The 18769-nt window shown below is 41.5% G+C and overlaps 1 protein-coding gene across 2 annotated transcripts in view; it reads left to right on the top strand.

The window, feature by feature from the left end:
- The window catches only part of VAMP4 (vesicle associated membrane protein 4), a 50307-nt gene that overhangs the window by 7985 nt on the left and 23553 nt on the right, over nt 1-18769 (top strand). Inside the window, exons 1-2 of one of the 2 annotated variants that reach the window (XM_043568874.1) lie at nt 12806-13166; nt 16123-16242. In XM_043568874.1, the coding sequence (XP_043424809.1) occupies nt 16177-16242 (66 nt within the window). In that variant the 5' untranslated portion in view covers nt 12806-13166; nt 16123-16176. Of the gene's footprint in view, nt 1-12805; nt 13167-16122; nt 16243-18769 lie in introns of those variants that run through there. The other variant, XM_043568875.1, reaches the window with a different exon arrangement.

The following is an 18769-nucleotide window of genomic DNA, read 5'->3' as shown; positions in this document are numbered from 1 at the left end:
GTGGCCGGGACAGCCTGCTCCCCTGCCGCCTCTCCAGACAGTTGCCCTCCTCCTGGCTTCTGGCTGCCCATGTACAGCCACCTGCTGAGCCTCATGAGCGCAGGGATCCCAGCCCAAAAAGGCCTTCTGAGACAGCAGCTGGAAATGGAGGGCAGACAGCCCAATTTGGGCTTAGCTGCCTGACGGCATTGCTGGCTTCTCCACCACCCAGTGGTGCTACGTGTGTCCCACTATTCACAATAGCTAAGGGGTGAAGCAGCCCAAATACCCACCGATGGGCAAATGCATAAAGAAAATGTGCAATTTACATACAGTAGAATACTAATCATCCTTTAAAGTGAATGAAATCTTGACAGATGCTACAACATGGATAATGTTTGAGGATGTTGTGCTAAGTGAAATAAGCCAGTCACAAAAAGACAAGTACTATAGGATTCCACTTGAGTGGGGTATCTGAAGTAGTCAGATTCTTAGAAACAGAAAGTAGAACTGTCATTGCCAAGGTTTTGAGAGAGAGGGAAGTGGGGAGTTGTTCAGTGGCCATAGAGTTTTAGTTTTACATAGAGTTTTAGAGCTCTGTTGTAATGTGGCTATTGCTAACACTACTGAACTGTACACTTTAAAATGGTTAAGAGGGGGGCCCTGGGTGGCTCAGTCAACCAGTTAAGTGTCCAACTCTTGATTTCAGCTCAGGTCATGATTTCAGGGTTCATGGGATAGAACTCCATGTTGGGCTCTACACTGACTGCGCGGAGCCTGCTTGAGATTCACTCTTTCCCTCTCTCTCTGCCCATTCCCCCGCCCCAAATATAAAGAAACATAAAAAAGTGGTTAAGAGGGACAGCACCTGGCTGGCTCATTCAGTAGAGCATGCGACTCTTGATCTCAGGGTCATGAGCTTGAGCCCCATGTTGGGCATAGAGCTTACTTAAAAAAACTTTTTTTAAAAATCAGGAAATTAAATACACATATGCATACACACACGTACTAAACTTTCCTGCCTAAGAGCCTTTGTTCTTGCTGCTTTTTGCATGACTGATTCCTTCTCATATTTCTGGTTTCAGCCTAAATGTTACCCCTCCCACCCCACCCCAGAAAAATCCCCCCTGACAGCCCTATCTTTTGAAATAGCCACTTGTTTTTCTTTTCAAAACATTTATCACAACATATAATTTATTTCTGCCTTTCTTTCCTGCTATACTACAAAGTCTGAAGACAGCAGCTGTGCTTATATTTAAGGCACACAACTTAATTTAGTAAGAGATATACAATAAATGTCCAGTATACTTTTTGTGAGTGAACAAATGAGTCTGTATAAGCTGGGAATAATAACATGGGATTGCCGTGAGAATCAGATGCAGTAACATATTGGCAGAGGGCCTGGCACATACCTCTAGTTTCTAGGGACAGAATTTTTATTGTCCCAGATGACCTTTCAAGTCTGACCTAACTCCAGGCTTCTCAGGGATGGTACAGGACCCTGGGCAAGGCAAGTATGTGCATGTTAGTAAGCAGAACCCCTGTATTCTAGTCAGTAAGAGCAACCTTACCAAAGAGTAGGATTTTTCATGCCTGGGACAAACAGGTACAGAAGTAGTTGTTTGTTTTTTGCTCAGAACTCACGATATCCTTAGGGCCATCCACGCCTTATGGGAGAGGGTGGAATACTTAAAACAGGAGTTCTGAATCTGGGGACCCTTGAGGACCCATGAATAGAATTCAGAGGGTCTGTGGACTTCGATGGGGAAAAAAATTATATCTTTATTTCCACTAACCTCTAACAAATTTAGCATTTCCTTCAACTATAGACGGAGACCCCTCTCCACAAAAGTAAACCCTGTCAGTAGTACTAGCTGTACCTGTGATTTTTTTTTTTCAACGTTTTTATTTATTTTTGGGACAGAGAGAGACAGAGCATGAACGGGGGAGGGGTAGAGAGAGAGGGAGACACAGAATCGGAAACAGGCTCCAGGCTCCGAGCCATCCGCCCAGAGCCTGACGCGGGGCTCGAACTCACGGACCACGAGATCGTGACCTGGCTGAAGTCGGACACTTAACCGATTGTGCCACCCAGGCGCCCCTGTACCTGTGATTTTATTACCAATTGGAACCACTAAGATTTTTGTATCACATTACAATCATAGATATCTTGAAATATACTCATATGTGGAATTAAGGTACAAAACAAATGAACAAAAGAGAAGGCAAGCAAAAATGATATAAAAACAGAGAAGGAGACAAACCACAAGAGACTCTTAAATACAGAGAACAAACTGAAGGTTGTTGTCAGGGTGTTGGGTGGGGAGTTGCGCACTTGTTGGGAGAGCACTGGGTGTTATATGTAAGTGATGAATCACTAAATTCTGTTCCTGAAATCATTACTACGCTATATGTTAACTAACTTGGATTTAAATTAAAAAATAATAAATTATTTAAAAAACAAAAATAGATATCTTGAAATATTGTTTATGCTCGTTACTAATTCAAAATCATGGTAGATGTTGAGTATGACACTAGATTTTGTGGTTTAAGGAGTTAATAAAGCACATACCTTAGTGTATCAGAAATTTTACTTTTAAAATATTTTATAGCATTATAAATTGCCTTGCTTTGCAATTCTGTGTAGTTTATTATTTAAAAAAAATTTTTTTAATGTTTATTTATTTTTGGGAGAGAGAGCACAAGCAGGGGAGGGGCAGAGAGAGAGGCAGAATCCGAAGCAGGCTCCAGGCTCTGAGCTGTCAGCACAGAGCCTGATGCGGGGATCTAACTCACGAACTGTGAGGTCATGACCTGAGCTGAAGTCGGATGCTCAACCAACTGAGCCACCCAGGTGCCACTGTGTATTTTATTTTGATGCATTTAGAAATGTTACTCTGATAAGAGGTCCCTAGACTTGACCATATTGGCAAAGGTTCTTGGTGCACAATGCCTGTCACTTAACAGGAGCATTGTGGGGCGCCTGGGTGGCGCAGTCGGTTGAGCGTCCGACTTCAGCCAGGTCACGATCTCGCGGTCCGGGAGTTCGAGCCCCGCGTTGGGCTCTGGGCTGATGGCTCAGAGCCTGGAGCCTGTTTCCGATTCTGTGTCTCCCTCTCTCTCTGCCCCTCCCCCGTTCATGCTCTGTCTCTCTCTGTCCCAAAAAAAAAAAAAAATAAAATAAACAGGAGCATTGTGAATGTTTCTTCGTGGTTGAGAGAATTTCTCCTATGCTTTTGTTACTGCTTTGAATCTATAATTATGCAAAGAATAAACCAGAAAGGCTTGCTTGGTCCTTAGCGAAAACCTGATTACATTCTTTTAGAAAAACGTTGTTAGAGATTTATTATTTCACTTTAACTTTTCATTCTCTGAAGAAAGTTTGAAATACATCTATTAAAGGTATTTGGATGATATAATTCCATTCCTTCTACATAACTGTTCATGTATACTTGTGACCATAGCATCTAAAAAAATTTTTTTTTTTTTACATTTTATTTATTTTTGATAGAGACAGAGCACAAGTCGGGGAGGGGCAGAGAGAGAGGGAGACACAGAATCCGAAGCAGGCTCCAGGCTTGAGCTGTCAGCACAGAGCCCGACACGGGGCCCGAACTCACAAACCGCAAGATCATGACCTGAGCCAGTCGGACGTTTAACCGACTGAGCCACCCAGGCGCCCCAATGACCATAGCATATAAAGTGGGGAACTGTGATTTGTGATATTACTTTAACTCAGTGAAGTGTGACTGTGAGTCTAAGACCCAGCTTTTCAAGGATCGTGTCTTAAGCTTAGAAATGAGTGTGAGCAGTGATGCAGAATTTTCTTTGCTTAAAAGAAAAAGATTAAAAATGAAAATAATATTCACAACTCTAATAAAGGAAAATAGGAATGATAAATGCATATATATCATACATATAGAGGTTTAGATACAGCCTACGTACAGATAGAAATATGAAGTGAAAGGAGATTCTTCTTGTCTAAGAAATCTGTGATCTGTGGCAGAAGGGGAGCTGGTTCAAGGATCTCTGATTAAACGTGCCTTCATTGCCAGAAGAAACCAGAATCCTCTTCTCACGCTCGCTCTCCCCCAGTCAGAAGCCATGAGAAGTGATGACTTCTGACTACTGAGGTGTGTCTGGGAGGACCTAAGAAACTCTCTCGTTTAGAAAACCCTCTCTACTTTCTTGCATAGTTGCTAGCAAATGAGCTTATCCCTTTACAGTACTTTAAGCGCAGCTTAGATAAAGTTCCCTTTCAGGTATGATGCAGTAAATTGAGACAGACCATTGCTCCCTCTAGCAATTAATAGAAAACCAGATAAATACCAAAAACATCTCTATGAAGCAGTCAGAAGACTGTTTAAGCAGGAAGACAGAAAGGGCCAAGATTCCAGAGAAGGAACTGCGAAAAGGTGGTCTGCGTTTGCCCTGGAGACGCTTACAGATTTCGGGTGCAGGGAAAGCTCCTGAGCAAGCATCTGGGCTTTGCCTGGTCCGAGGACTGTTGTGGGGACAAAACAAACAAGCAAACCAGTGACACTGGGGTTTCCCAGGACCAGAAAGACAAAACTGCAATCTTAGAGAGCCAGGATCTCAGGGAGAAGGAAACAGTAATGAATTGAGGGACTCAGATATTTTTCTCCTCAAAATTTTGCTGAATTCTAAAGCTGTTTCGGGGTGGGAGGCTGAGATGATCAAACCACTGTTTTTCAGAGGCTTTTTGCTTAGCATCTTTATCAGCAGAGATGAGAGTGAATCTTCTTTAGAAGATTTTGGAGGATAATATCACATACATACACAATATTTCTTACATTCAGTATTTTATATTCCATTTTTAATACTCAGTTATTTTATACTCAATAATCAGTACTGAATATCAAAAACTATTAGGTTGGGTGCCTGGGTGGCTCAGTTGATTGAGCATCTGACTCTTGATTTTGGCTCCAGTCATGATCTCATGGTCATGGGATTGAGCCCTGCATGGGGATATGTGCTGGGCGAAGAGCCTGCTTGAGATTCCCTCCCTCCCTCCCTCCCTCCCTCCTCCCAAATGCACGTGCTCTCTCTCAAAAAAAAAAGAAACAAACACAACTATTAGGTATGCTGAGATAAGAGTCTTATGACCAAAAACCAAGAGAAAAATAGACAATAGAATCCAGCCCATAACTAATCCAGGATTAGATTAACAGACAAGGACTCTGATTAAAATGTTCATAAAAATAGATGAAACACGGACAATTTCACTGGAGACTTAGAATCTACTTTTTAATGGAAATTCTGGAACCAAAAATACAGGAACTGAAGTGAAGGGGGCCTGGGAAATGAGGAAGCAGGAAATCTGTCTGTGCCCGTGGCTGCTGCCATTGGTTTGGGCATATGCCTCAGCTGCAGCTCTGGAACCCTGTTGTCAGTGCCAAAGCCCTAAGAGCTAGTGCAGACTCAGAGGATTTGTACACACATTTTAAAAAACCAAACTTCTATTTTTTTTTAATTAAAAAAATTTTTTAATGTTTATTTTTGAGAAAGAGAGAGAATGCGAGTTGGGGAGAGGGAGAGAGGGACAGAGAATCTGAAACTGGCTCTGTGCTGACCACAGAGATGGAGAGCTCAAATTCAAGAACCATGAGATCAAGACCTGAGCCGAAGTCAGATGCTTAACTGACTCAGCCACCCAGGCACCCCAAAAGACCAAACTTTTTTTTTTTTTTTCAACGTTTATTTATTTTTGGGACAGAGAGAGACAGAGCATGAACGGGGGAGGGGCAGAGAGAGAGGGAGACACAGAATCGGAAACAGGCTCCAGGCTCTGAGCCATCAGCCCAGAGCCTGACGCGGGGCTCGAACTCACGGACCGCGAGATTGTGACCTGGGTGAAGTCGGACGCTCAATCGACTGCGCCACCCAGACGCCCCAAGACCAAACTTTCAAAATAGAAGTTCATACACTTGTCTTCAAGAATATACTGTTGAGGCGCCTGGCTGGCTCTGTTGGAAGAGCTCTCGGGGTCCTGAGTTCAAGCCCCACTTCGGGTGTAGAGATTACTTAAATAAAACTTAAAAAAAAAAAAAAAAAAAAGTATACTGTGTTGCAGTAAATAGGTTCCAGAACATAAAGATGCATTCTTTTTTCAAGAATAATTTCTCAAGAATTCTCCAAATAATTCTAAGCACAAGTATGTTTTCAAGTATACTATCATGACATTTTAGAAATTGGAAAACTTACTGCTCTATCTATGAAGGATGGGGACAGGGGTTCAGTGATTGCCAAAGAATTTCCTTAAAACATTCCATAAGGATGGTTATCATTGAGTTTGATCCCAGACAGATATCCTATAGTTAATCCCATATGCCATGTTCCAGTCCTGGGACTGCGTAACATTAAAGTATACATTCCAAGCAGATGTGATGAATTCAGAGTCACAGAAAAGATACTGTGAATTTTTCTGTTCTTTTTTTTTTTCAAGTGGGGAGAGTTGGATGCTCAATAAACTCAAACAACAAGCATAAGTAGAGCCAGAAGGAAAACTACTGCTTTATTATTTTTTTTAATGTTTATTTGAGAGAGAGACAGAGACAGAGCATGAGCGGGGGAGGGGCAGAGAGAGGGGGGGACACAGTCTGAATCAGGCTCCAGGCTCTGAGCTGTCAGCACAGAGCCGGATGCGGGGCTCAAACTCACAAACCTTGAGATTATGACCTGAGCCAAAGTCAGACGCGCAACTGACTAAGCCACCCAGGCACCCCAAAACTGATTTATTATTGATGAAAAATAGACATGCAATCTACCACAACATAGGGGAAAATTGGATAGGATATGGCAAGCTATGGATGATTCAGAAAGTTGTTTTCTAGTTAATGCTAATTAAAATTATTTTGTTTGTTTACACTTTATAAGTAAGATACAAAGATAAAGTGTCTCCAAGAAATGCATTTTGAAATGCCAATGAAGTTCAAATGTAACTTGACTTGAATGAATAATGAGCTGAAATGACTGTGGAATCCCAAAATCAATATTTATTTAAATATTTAAAGGCAATGATATTGACTAAGGTTTAAAGTAATCACGTTGCCTCTGTTCATTTCTTGATTTTATTTTTATGAGTCACAAACTTACATTGCTCATATTCTTTTTTCCCCTCCTGTTACCTTGAAATGTCAAAAGAAAATCAGTGCCAATAGGCCAGACTCTTTCTTGCTAGTCAAGCTATAATAACAATGAAACAGTTCAGAGAAAAGCAAATCTGTAAAAATGGAAAAACTCTACATTGTTTATAAGGTGACAAGAATGTATAAATATTGTTTTACTAAGAGCTTGTGATATTCTTAGAAGATAATAAGGAGGCAGAGATTACTCCTTGTTTGCTGCCCGGGAAATGAAACTGGTACTGAAAGTTAGTGACCGTGAAGTCATGCAGCAGGCTAAGTGCTTGTAGGATCCCCATGCCCTGGGAATGCTAAAACTTTTCTCTAACTATCACTTCTCTTATTTTCTTCTTTCTTGCGTCTTTTTGCTCCTTCAAAAGCAAACTTTAAAAAGCATAACCCACTCAATAAATTTATTGTGTGCTTGTACTGTGCAAGATATGATGGAGGATAAAAAGGAATCTAAGTCCACATCCTTGATTTAAAGGAGCAGTCAAAATGACCATTCTAGCCTGGATCTTCTCAGCTGCTGAGCCATCCTTTTGTTCACTGTGTTAAGTTCCAAAACTTCTCCATTTTCTTTACACTCCCAACTGTAACACTGCTTCCTTGACCCTTCACATTGACTCTTGAGTTTTACTGAACATTTCTAGGTGATCTTGTGAGTTTCCCTAACTTCTTCTCTTTTCCATTTCAAAATTTCTCTGTATCTTTATCAGTCACTTCCTTTCTTCTTGCCTCCAAGAAAGGATTCTCTCTCCATCCTGCCCAGAACGTACCTCTGGTACTCTTCTAACCCTGATCCTCCCACCTCTGCAAGGGACATCACCCATCCTTATTTCTGTTTTGATTTTGCATTATAGTCTCACTCTCTTTGTGGCTCCTTACTCCCCATTCCTATGTATAACTTGGTCATTTCTGATAGTACCTTGATTGTGCTGCTGCTCAAACTGCAATTTAGTGTGCCATTTCCCTTTACAATTAAATTTCTTGGAAGTGGAATCTATAATCTGCAATTCCACTAAAAAATAACTCTTACAAGATGCATTCCACATCCACAATGTTACTGAAATACTTCTTGAAAATCAATAATGTTCTGTGAGTCAGCAAATCTAATGGCTTTTTCTAGCCTTCATTCCCACTTTCCTCCACCCCCCACCAATTTCTCTGAAGTCTTTTTATTTTTTTTATTTTAGAGAGAGAGATAATGTGCGTGAGCTGGGGAGAGGGGCCGGGGGAGAGAGACAATCTTGAGCAGGCTCTGCACTGAGCCCCAGCACAGGGCTCAATCCCACCACCCTGGGATCATGACCTGAGCCAAAATCAAGAGTTGCACGCTCAACTGACTGAGCCACCCAAGCACCCCTGAAGTTTTTATTATTTTTTTAACGGGGTTTTTAAGTTTTTTTAAATTATTAATCTCTACACCTAATGTGGGGCTCAAACTCACCACCCTGAGATCTAGAGTCCATGCTCTTCCAACAGCCATCCAGGCACCCATGAAGTTTGATGCTAATAACCCTTCCTTTTTCTTTTACACTGCCCTGTCTTGTCATGTCTGCTGCTCCAACCGCTTCTCATGGACTGCTCTCCCTATCTCTAATGCCTACCTTCTCCTAAGTGCCCTTTCCCTTAAATACATTCTTTCTTGGATTCTTCTTCATAGAGATAATAGTTGAAGCCGAGGATTCCCATGCTCTGGGAATTATAAACAATTTAAGCAGTGCAATTTATAATAAAGACACTGGGGCACTCCAACCAACAGATTCATTTTCAGATACAAGGTCTTGGCCCTATTTCAAAGATTAGTGAGTAAATGTATGATAATACCTTTGAGTCAAAATAAAAAGATTAAAGTATATCTGCTTTTTTAAATCCTTACCACTTTAACTGACTTTTTTAAATGTTTGTTTATTTTTGAGAGAGCAAGTGAGTGGTGGGGCAGCAGAGAGAGGATCCCAAGCAGGCTCTGCCTGTGGGCCTCAAACCCACAAATCATGAGATCATGACCTGAACTGAAGTTGGATACTTAACCGACTGAGCCACCCAGGTGCCTCCTGACTTTTTATATTAACCAATGAACATCTGGTCTCAATTTCAGTGGGAAAGAGAATCTCTCCTGTAGTATACAAATGGTACAAAATACCACACAATGAGAAAAGGTTTCCTTTCTGTGTTAGTCCGTTGAGGTTGTTATAACAAAATACCACAGACCAGATGGCTTAAACAACAGAAATTTTCTAGAGGCTAAACGTCCAAAATCACGGTGCCATCAGGATTGGTTTCTGGTGAGACCTCTCTTCCTGACCTTTTCATCTGGCTTGCAAGCCACTTTCTCAGTGTGGCCTCACATGGCCTCATCTCCATGCCCACACACACATGGACACCAGCCCTATCAGATTAGGGCGTCACCCTTATGACCAACGTCATTTAAACCTTATTATCTACCTAAGGCCCAGTTTCTACATACAGTCACATTGTGGGTTAGGACTTCAGCGTATGAATTGGGAGGGGTTCGGGAGGACGCAATTCATGCCAAATTCCATGCCAGATTCTCAGCCCTTCTGGGTTTTTTTGTATGTGATGCTCAAATGGAAGCAGAGTCCATGTACTGTTCTGCACCTTTTCTCACTTTACGGTAACATACAGAGAGGCACCTGCACGGCTCAGTTGGTTAAGCGTCTAACTCTTGATTTTGGCTCAGGTCATGATCTCACAATAATGCCGAGCCTGCTTTGGATCCTCTCTCTCCCTTTCTCTCTGCTCCTCCCCCACTCATGCTCACGTGTTCTCTCTCCCTGTCTCTCTAAATAAATAAATAAATAAATAAAATATTTTAAAAACCACGTAGAGATATTCTAAGTGAGTGCATGTATATCTACTTCAGTTTAATCACTATATACTGTTACCTTAAATGGATATTCCAAACTTATTTCCTATTGCTGGACAGTTAAAGCTTCTTTTTTTTTCCATGCTTGTTGCAAAAATCCTTTGAAGAATATTCTTAGAAAATGCCTTTATACAACTTGGGGAAGTATTTTAGAAATAGAATTGTTAGGTCAAAAGGAACTTAATATAATTTTTGACGTGTTTTACCACCCTGAACTTAAAAAAATTTGTACCAATTTATACTTCCACCAAGTGTTGAAGAAAGCTTGTTCTTCCCACCTCCCACACCACAATACCGCGTGTACACATCTCCATCACTGTGTTGTCAAACTTTTTAATCTTTGCCATTGAGCTGGCAAAAGGATCAAATTTTCAAATTAGACTCAGAAATTAGAGATCTTACCATTTTAAACTCTACTAATTTCAAAGATACCACTGACCAAGAGGCACAAAATAGGGAGAGGTTCAGGACTCAGTGCTGTTTCCCAGGTCCTTTTTTCCTGCATTGGGTGCATCTCTGTCTAAGATCATAGATATGGTTTCTAAATAAGGTATGTAGTCACCTCACGCAGAAGCAACCAACTCAGTTTTGGAACATCTCCATTACATGCTGAGTTACATAAATTACATGATATTTTCCAGTCATGCACCTCAAATCCACAGATTTCGGGGGTGTTTACCATAAACAGTCCCAGCCCAGGAATATCTTACTGAAGGAATTCCATAGATATCAACTCTCCTTACTAGCAAATACTATTAATTTGTCAGGAGGTCTGTTATTCCATATTTCTAAGAATTACATGCTTGCTTGCTTTTCTAGGGGTATTCCTCTATAAGGGGAGAGAATGTATTGAAGATCTGCTGCTAAATTCCTTCCTTCCCGGTCAGTGATAGATGAAAAATGGTATTTGATTTACATTTTGGCTGATGTTGAACAGTTGTTCACATGCTTAGAATTGTTTTGTACTTTTTTTTCTGCCTTATGGGAACAGAGACAACAACAACAAAATATTGAAACCTGCAAAGTAGATGAATCAGTGACAATTACTTTAGCAGACTTAAGAAACAAGAATCCTAAGCAGGCCACGAAGCAACCTGATTTACACGGCTAAACCCTGCATAAATAAGGCTCGGGAATTAGAAGTGCTAGGTAACTCTGAGCATGATGTGAGCTAAAAACAGGAGGAATAATAGAAAGTTTAAGAATCAATCAGATGCTCAGGGGCACCTGGGTGGCTCAGTCAGTTAGGCCTTCCACTCTTGAATTGGGCTCTGGTCTTGATCTGAGGGTCATGAGTTCAGGCCGCTTTGTGCTCCGCTGGGTGGGAAGCCTACTTCAACAAAATAAATATATCAGATGAAAGAGAAATTATAAGAAAATTGGAAGATGAACATCTGAATAATTAATTGAAGCTCAAGAAAGAGAAAATAGGGTAAAAATAACCAAATTATTCAAATTGGTGAGCCTGGAACCCTGTTCTGACCTTATATCCAGTGCTGTTTATATCCTTTCAGGCTTACTGGTATATCTGATTCATAGTAACTGTAAAGTGACATTTTCTACCCTTTCCAAAATATAGGGGAGAGTCAAAGGGACTTTGTTCAGGTGATTAAGGGGTGGGACTGGCATTACCCCTCCCCTCAGCAATCTTACCAAAATGGTTGGCAGAACTAAAGAATTATGGTTAAAACAAAAAGAATTAGTTATACAAGTTACGCAGTGAGGTGCTCCTACAGCTCAATCACACTCTTAAGTTGTGTAAGTAAGAAAGGCTGATGCTGTAAGTGCCTCAGACTCTAACTGGCTAAGGCACCAAAGGAGGGAGACACCCCATAACAAGCAGATTTACAGACGTAAAATCACCTGTGGAAGAAGGAAATAACTTTTGGGTCATCTGTGGGGTCTAGGGTAGTGTCACCATTATGCCTAAGCAGAGAAACTGTAAGAAGCTTTCCTTCTAGGTGGGTGGTGTCTGTCCAAGTCAGCCTGGGTCTGAGTAGTAAACTCACAGCGAGTCTAACGCCAGGTTTTCAGAAACTTCAACTGACAACCCACGGCTGTTTCTCAGCATCCCGGGATGATTGAATCAGAATCTCAAAGTAGTGTTTGGGCATTGTAGTTTTTAAAGTTTTCCAGGTGATTGAACTTTAGATAATCAGAGTCATCCCAGCCAGGGCATCTTCCACTTAGGTACGTTTTAACTGAAAAATGCCTGCAACGCTGTATCAACAAGGGACCCACACGTATTACGTGAAAAAGATGCGTAATGCACAAATGATCGGGGTGGGGGGAATGAGTAAAACAGTCCAGCAGCGGCGTGTTTGGGAGGAATGGCTAAGTGAAACAAGGGACCGTAAAAGCATATTCTAGAATGGTTTTGGATTACTATGCCCACCTAATTCAGGCTTGCAAATTTAAATATGATACTGAGGGGGTGAAGGGGGAGGGTGAAAAGAACAGTGGACAGGCCATACAAGGGTGATTTCCTAACAAACCCGAAGGCTCCGGTGTCTGGACCTAGTTATTTTAGGTTAAAAAGAATACAGGGTAAAGAGCACTGAGTCCTCCTCCCAAATCTACCTAAACTAGCTTGCAGCCTCCAGTAAATCTAGACCAGAGATTCCTAACGTCTAAAATGAGGTGGGATTCGCAACCCTCAATAGCTCCCTGCTAGTCTAACTGCATCGATAAACAAGGGGTCACTTAGAACTTCCGGAAAGGCCCAGACAATCCGAAGTAGTTCCGGGGCTGCGAACCATCCTCCTTGTTTTCTACTCGGTTTCTTTAGCCAAGGGTGATGGGCTGCGCCTAAAGCATCACCTAAAAGCCTCTTCCACCCGTCCCGGGCTTGTACAGCGCGCGCCCTGAGGGACTTCTCTCTCCCAGCTTCCTCCGCCTCCCCTGGAGGCGCTCCACTCACTCGATTCCTTCGACCATCTCCGCCGCCTGGGCCCGCCCCCTCGTCCGGCGCCAGGCCGCGGAGCGCCGATCGGCTCGATGAGCGGGGGCGCAGCTGCGGCGGAGCGGCCGACGCCGAGTCCGCGCCCACTGTCTCCCCCTCCCCGTTTTCTTTCTGCGCTTCCCACTCCTTCCCCCGCCCTCCCAGCGCTGTCGGCCCCGGAGAGCTGCCCGGAGCTCCCCGGGAGACTCAGGTACTGGCGCCGGCCCTCTCGACGGGAGGGGCTGATGTGAGGAGGAAGGAAACGGAGACGACGCCCCTGTTCCGCCGCGTCCCAACGTCCGCGTTGGGCGGCGAGACCCGCCTGGGGCGGGCGGGCGGGGAGGGACCCCCGACTGAGGAAAGGCTGGATTCGGGCCAGGTGTTGTGGAGGAGGACGACCTGGACGGGGGTGTGCGGGGGGGGGGGGGAGAGGGGGAGAAGAATGGCAATTGAAGGGTGCTCTGGCAGATAGAACAGTGGAGGGCGTGGGGAGGGTTTGAGAAGAGTGGGAGGCACCCTGGAATGTGAGTGGGTATCTTGGGGTAGAAAGGACCAGAGTTAGGAGCAGATGTCGGAGGACGAGGCCTGGTGCGACAATTGGGGGGGGGGGGGGGGGGGGAACCGAGCTACTTGCTGGAGGGGATGGATTTGTTTCATTATTTAAAGTCAAGGGAGAAAGAGCGCCAACGCTGCTGTGTTTTATAACGTCCAGGTGACGTGAATCATTAGTTTGATAGTTTTCGTAACATCTGCAAGCTGTGTCCAAGTCACATATTTCCGTGAAACTGCACCAGTCAAGACTGTTGATGGAGATAAGGAAGAGGAGTCAGAAGGGAATGGAGGCGGGGAAAAGGGAAACCTCTGCCCAGATCCAAGCTTTGTGTGAAATGAAATACATAGGGGTTTTTGTTCTGTGCCTAAAGCAAAAAAGAGGCCAACGTTTACTAAACAAGTTAGAAGTGTATTACATGTAAAGACATTGAATAGAAAACTACTGCCTCTTAAAAATATATATATACACGAAATTGTAAACGTATGGTCATGACATAAGCATATGGTGATGTGACATTTTTAGAGTGAATTGTGTATTGCTGTTCCACTCTCTATGAAATGCATGATGAAAGCTCTCTTATTTACATATTTACCCAGACACAAATCCCTGAATTCATGTGTGATGTTTGCAGGGGAAAGTGTAGGTAGAAATATATGCCTGATTTCTGAGCGTTCTTTATTTCTACTAGTTATTTGACACAAATCATCAGTTGCATAGTTAATCTTGCCTGATGCTTTGCTGATGGCTTTTCTGTTGTCAGACACTTTTCTTGTCTCCGTGAGGCTGGTCCTTGGATTATAGGACCTGATTATGGTGTTTGCTCATCATTAAACTTGTAGCTTTACTGTATATTTCATAAAGATGTAAGTCTGCCTGTTTGGGGGATATTAAAGAAGCACCTTTGTTGGGTTTAAAATATAAATAACATACAGGTATAATTAAAAGCTCAGAAAACTTGCTTCCTGTTTTTTTCCTGGAGTCTGTAATATTTCTGTGTGAATGAATTATTCTGAAATCAAAGTATGAGGAATAAAATGGGCCAGATGTACATGACAGAAATATTGTGGGATGAACTCTAGAACTGTTACTTAGGTAGCAAGAATTTGATTTTTGTTACAAGTGATTAGGTTTCTGATTTAGAAGCATTTCTTATCAAAGAAAAGTGTATCAATTTGTTTTGATAGGACACTACCTTAAAATATTACTTTTATTTGGTTTATGAAACTGGACTCTGGGCTTGTATATGTTAACTAGCAAACTGATGCCTAATTAAAAATCTTAGAGGTGATTTCTTATGGAAGGGGAAAGAGGGCTTCTGGGTTGTTTATAGGGAAGTGGTCTTTCTAGAACAGAACTGTAACTTGATAGGCAGCTAATTGAATAAATATTAAAAGTGATCATGCATAGCCATTGGTTAATTTGGGTCTGTGTGTCTGCTGTTTCAGTCGGTAGAGGGAATATTAGTTACTTTTCCTAAATTAAATTCTCTTTTAGCTTCTTAGTGCCTACTTTAAAGGAGTATCATATAGACTAAAAGAAAATACATGTAAGTCACTGAGCACAGTGCATACCACATAGTAAAAGATTCAGTACTTTAGCTAGTAGCTATTCTCATTTTTTATCCATCTTCTAATCCAAGAAACTGAAAACTCATGTTTGCATGTCAGCTTTTTCTCCAGAAATTTTGAATAAGCTGCATACTCAAGCATTTTCTTGGAAAACCACAATGCATATTAGCATATGAAAAGCTGTGAAACTTTCTGTAGGAAAAAAAGAAATAAAACCAAAACCAAAGAAAACCAATAACAACAACCAAAAAAACCCTTCAAAACAGCATCCTGGCTCTGTTTAACCCAGTATTTAATACACATCCCTTTTCTTAGAGCCTAGTGCTGTGCTTTAGAATAGGGTGTTATAATTTACAGAATGTTTTTGCATGAATTATCTGATTGACCGTGCCAACTCCATGCAGAAGCCTAGAAATCACTATTTCACACTTGAAACGGAATCATGGTTTAATCAACTAACTAAAAATTAGAGAACTAGGAGTGTTCTGTCTTCTAATTCCAGGTTAAACTCTTAAAGCATTTAATGCCTCATTTTCTCCAAATTTCCCCCACTCCTAGGCAATCTGCTCTTTAGTTTTATGAAAACTTTCACTAGGGGCACCTGGGTAGTTCAGAAGTCGTTTTAGCTTCCGAGTCTTAATTTCGGCTCAGGTCATGATCTCTCGGTGCCTGAGATCAGGCCCCGAATTGGGCTCTGCACTGACAGCAAGGAGCTTGGGATTCCCTCTCTCTCTGTCCCTTCCCTGCTCGCGCATGTGCTCCATCTCTCTCAAAATAAATATTGAAAAAAAAAAAATCACTGATTTCCCCCACATGTTCTCTTTCACAAGTTACAAGTTACATCCATTTTCTCACAGTTTTTAACTTTTTTATGTATCAAGGCCTGGCATGGAGGACAGCATCACCCGGAATGAAGCAAGTGGGAAGGCAGTAGTTGAAGTCAGAGAAGTCAAGGAGGCTCCACCATACAAGGCTTTGAACACTATTTAAGTACTTTAGCTTTCACCCTCAAGTCTCAAATATAATGACATGCATTTTCCCTTAAGGTGGCGAATACTTGTTCTGCTGGGAAACAGAGAAGTACCTCTTGAGTAAAAAATATGCCTCCCAAGTTCAAGCGCCACCTAAATGACGATGATGTCACTGGTTCTGTGAAAAGTGAAAGGGTAAGTTCAGAATCTTCAGTTTTTAAACAGATTAAAAATATGCTTTCATTCCTTTTGTAAATTGTTTTAGAAAAATCTAAATTTTATAGCTGTATTCTACTTTATATTTTTTTCTTCATAGTAAATATTTAAAAGTATATGTTCCTTAGATTGGTGATTCATTTGAATCCTGCATCCATTATTGATCAGATTATGCTCACTGCTTCTTTCTAGTCTTTCAAAGAAAATGTTAAATACACAGGATCTTATTCAGAACTCTGGGCCAAAATTGGTTGGAATTGAGAGTTTTTAAGATTTTAGTAAGGTAGTTAAGTGCATATTATATAACAGCCTTTTTAGTGTCTGGAGCAGCACCTCCAAGTATGTTAGTATTTCTCAGAGAAATGTCTGATTAGTAAGTAAAGCTAACATCAGTTCATGCCAGGTTTTCCTCCAAATGAGTTTTGGCTCTAAACTTACAAAACCTGGCACAAAAACAGACACATAGACCAATGGAATAGAATAGAAACCCCAGAACTAGACCCACAAACGTATGGCCAACTCATCTTTGACAAAGCAGGAAAGAACATCCAGTGGAAAAAAGACAGCCTCTTTAACAAATGGTGCTGGGAGAACTGGACAGCAACATGCAGAAGGTTGAAACTAGACCACTTTCTCACACCATTCACAAAAATAAACTCAAAATGGATAAAGGACCTAAATGTGAGACAGGAAACCATCAAAACCTTAGAGGAGAAAGCAGGAAAAGACCTCTCTGACCTCAGCCGTAGTAATCTCTTACTCGACACATCCCCAAAGGCAAGGGAATTAAAAGCAAAAGTGAATTACTGGGGCCTTATGAAGATAAAAAGCTTCTGCACAGCCAAGGAAACAACCAACAAAACTAAAAGGCAACCAACGGAATGGGAAAAGATATTTGCAAATGACATATCGGACAAAGGGCTAGTATCCAAAATCTATAAAGAGCTCACCAAACTCCACACCCGAAAAACAATAACCCAGTGAAGAAATGGGCAGAAAACATGAATAGACACTTCTCTAAAGAAGACATCCGGATGGCCAACAGGCACATGAAAAGATGTTCAGCGTCACTCCTTATCAGGGAAATACAAATCAAAACCACACTCAGGTATCACCTCACGCCAGTCAGAGTGGCCAAAATGAACAAATCAGGAGACTATAGATGCTGGAGAGGATGTGGAGAAACGGGAACCCTCTTGCACTGTTGGTGGGAATGCAAATTGGTGCAGCTGCTCTGGAAAGCAGTGTGGAGGTTCCTCAGAAAATTAAAAATAGACCTACCCTATGACCCAGCAATAGCACTGCTAGGAATTTATCCAAGGGATACAGGAGTACTGATGCATAGGGCCACTTGTACCCCAATGTTCATAGCAGCACTCTCAACAATAGCCAAATTATGGAAAGAGCCTAAATGTCCATCGACTGATGAATGGATAAAGAAATTGTGGTTTATATACACAATGGAATATTACGTGGCAATGAGAAAAAATGAAATATGGCCTTTTGTAGCAACGTGGATGGAACTGGAGAGTGTGATGCTAAGTGAAATAAGCCATACAGAGAAAGACAGATACCATATGGTTTCACTCTTATGTGGATCCTGAGAAACTGAACAGGAACCCATGGGGGAGGGGAAGGAAAAAAAAAAAAAAAAAGAGGTTAGAATGGGAGAGAGCCAAAGCATAAGAGACTGTTAAAAACTGAGAACAAACAGGGTTGATGGGGGGTGGGAGGGAGGAGAGGGTGGGTGATGGGTATTGAGGAGGGCACCTTTTGGGACGAGCACTGGGTGTTGTATGGAAACCAATTTTTCAATAAATTTCATAAAGCACACACACAAAAAAATAAAGTAAACTTACAAAACCTCTTGGTTTTCAGAACTTTTTAGATTTTTGAAATTGCAGATAAAGAATTCTTGTTCTGTAACTGTCCTCGGAGTCCAGAGTAGCTTTTATATAATGTTCAATTTCCTATTTATCCCAGAACATTCTATGCAGATGTGTATAAATCTGAATTTTGGAAGACAGCATTTGATATAAATGTTGTAGATAGGTTACTTTTAGAATAAGCACTCACTAAGTATTTATTACGGAAGGAATTAGTGGTATTCTTTTTTATCCAGCAACCTAAAGCCCTTGCTCACTTCCTGTCTCATTGCTATTCCTTCATTTACTGATTCATTTATTGACCACCTGCTATTGTGCTAAAAACTGGAGGGCCCATATAGAGCTTATAGTCTACTTGACTTCATTTTACACGTTCCTTTTTTGTACAAGCTCTGAACCTCCTATTATTCACTCTGCCCAACATCTTACAATTTAAAAGTGTCTTTTAGTATAATACAGGAAATGTGTCTTCCCTTTATCCTAACTTTCTGTAGTTTTTACTTGAAGGAGGTATAATCCACCAATAGACTAATTGCTTGTAAAATAAACTTTATATATAGACTTAAAATTATAAAATACAGAGTCTCAATCCACCACTGAGACTTGTAACTGTAACTGTT

The sequence above is a fragment of the Prionailurus bengalensis genome, chromosome E4 (assembly GCF_016509475.1).
Source record: "Prionailurus bengalensis isolate Pbe53 chromosome E4, Fcat_Pben_1.1_paternal_pri, whole genome shotgun sequence".
In the NCBI taxonomy this organism is placed as follows: domain Eukaryota; kingdom Metazoa; phylum Chordata; class Mammalia; order Carnivora; family Felidae; genus Prionailurus; species Prionailurus bengalensis.
The sequence above is the reverse complement of the archived record's forward strand: the minus strand, read 5'-3'. Positions and strand labels throughout refer to the sequence as shown.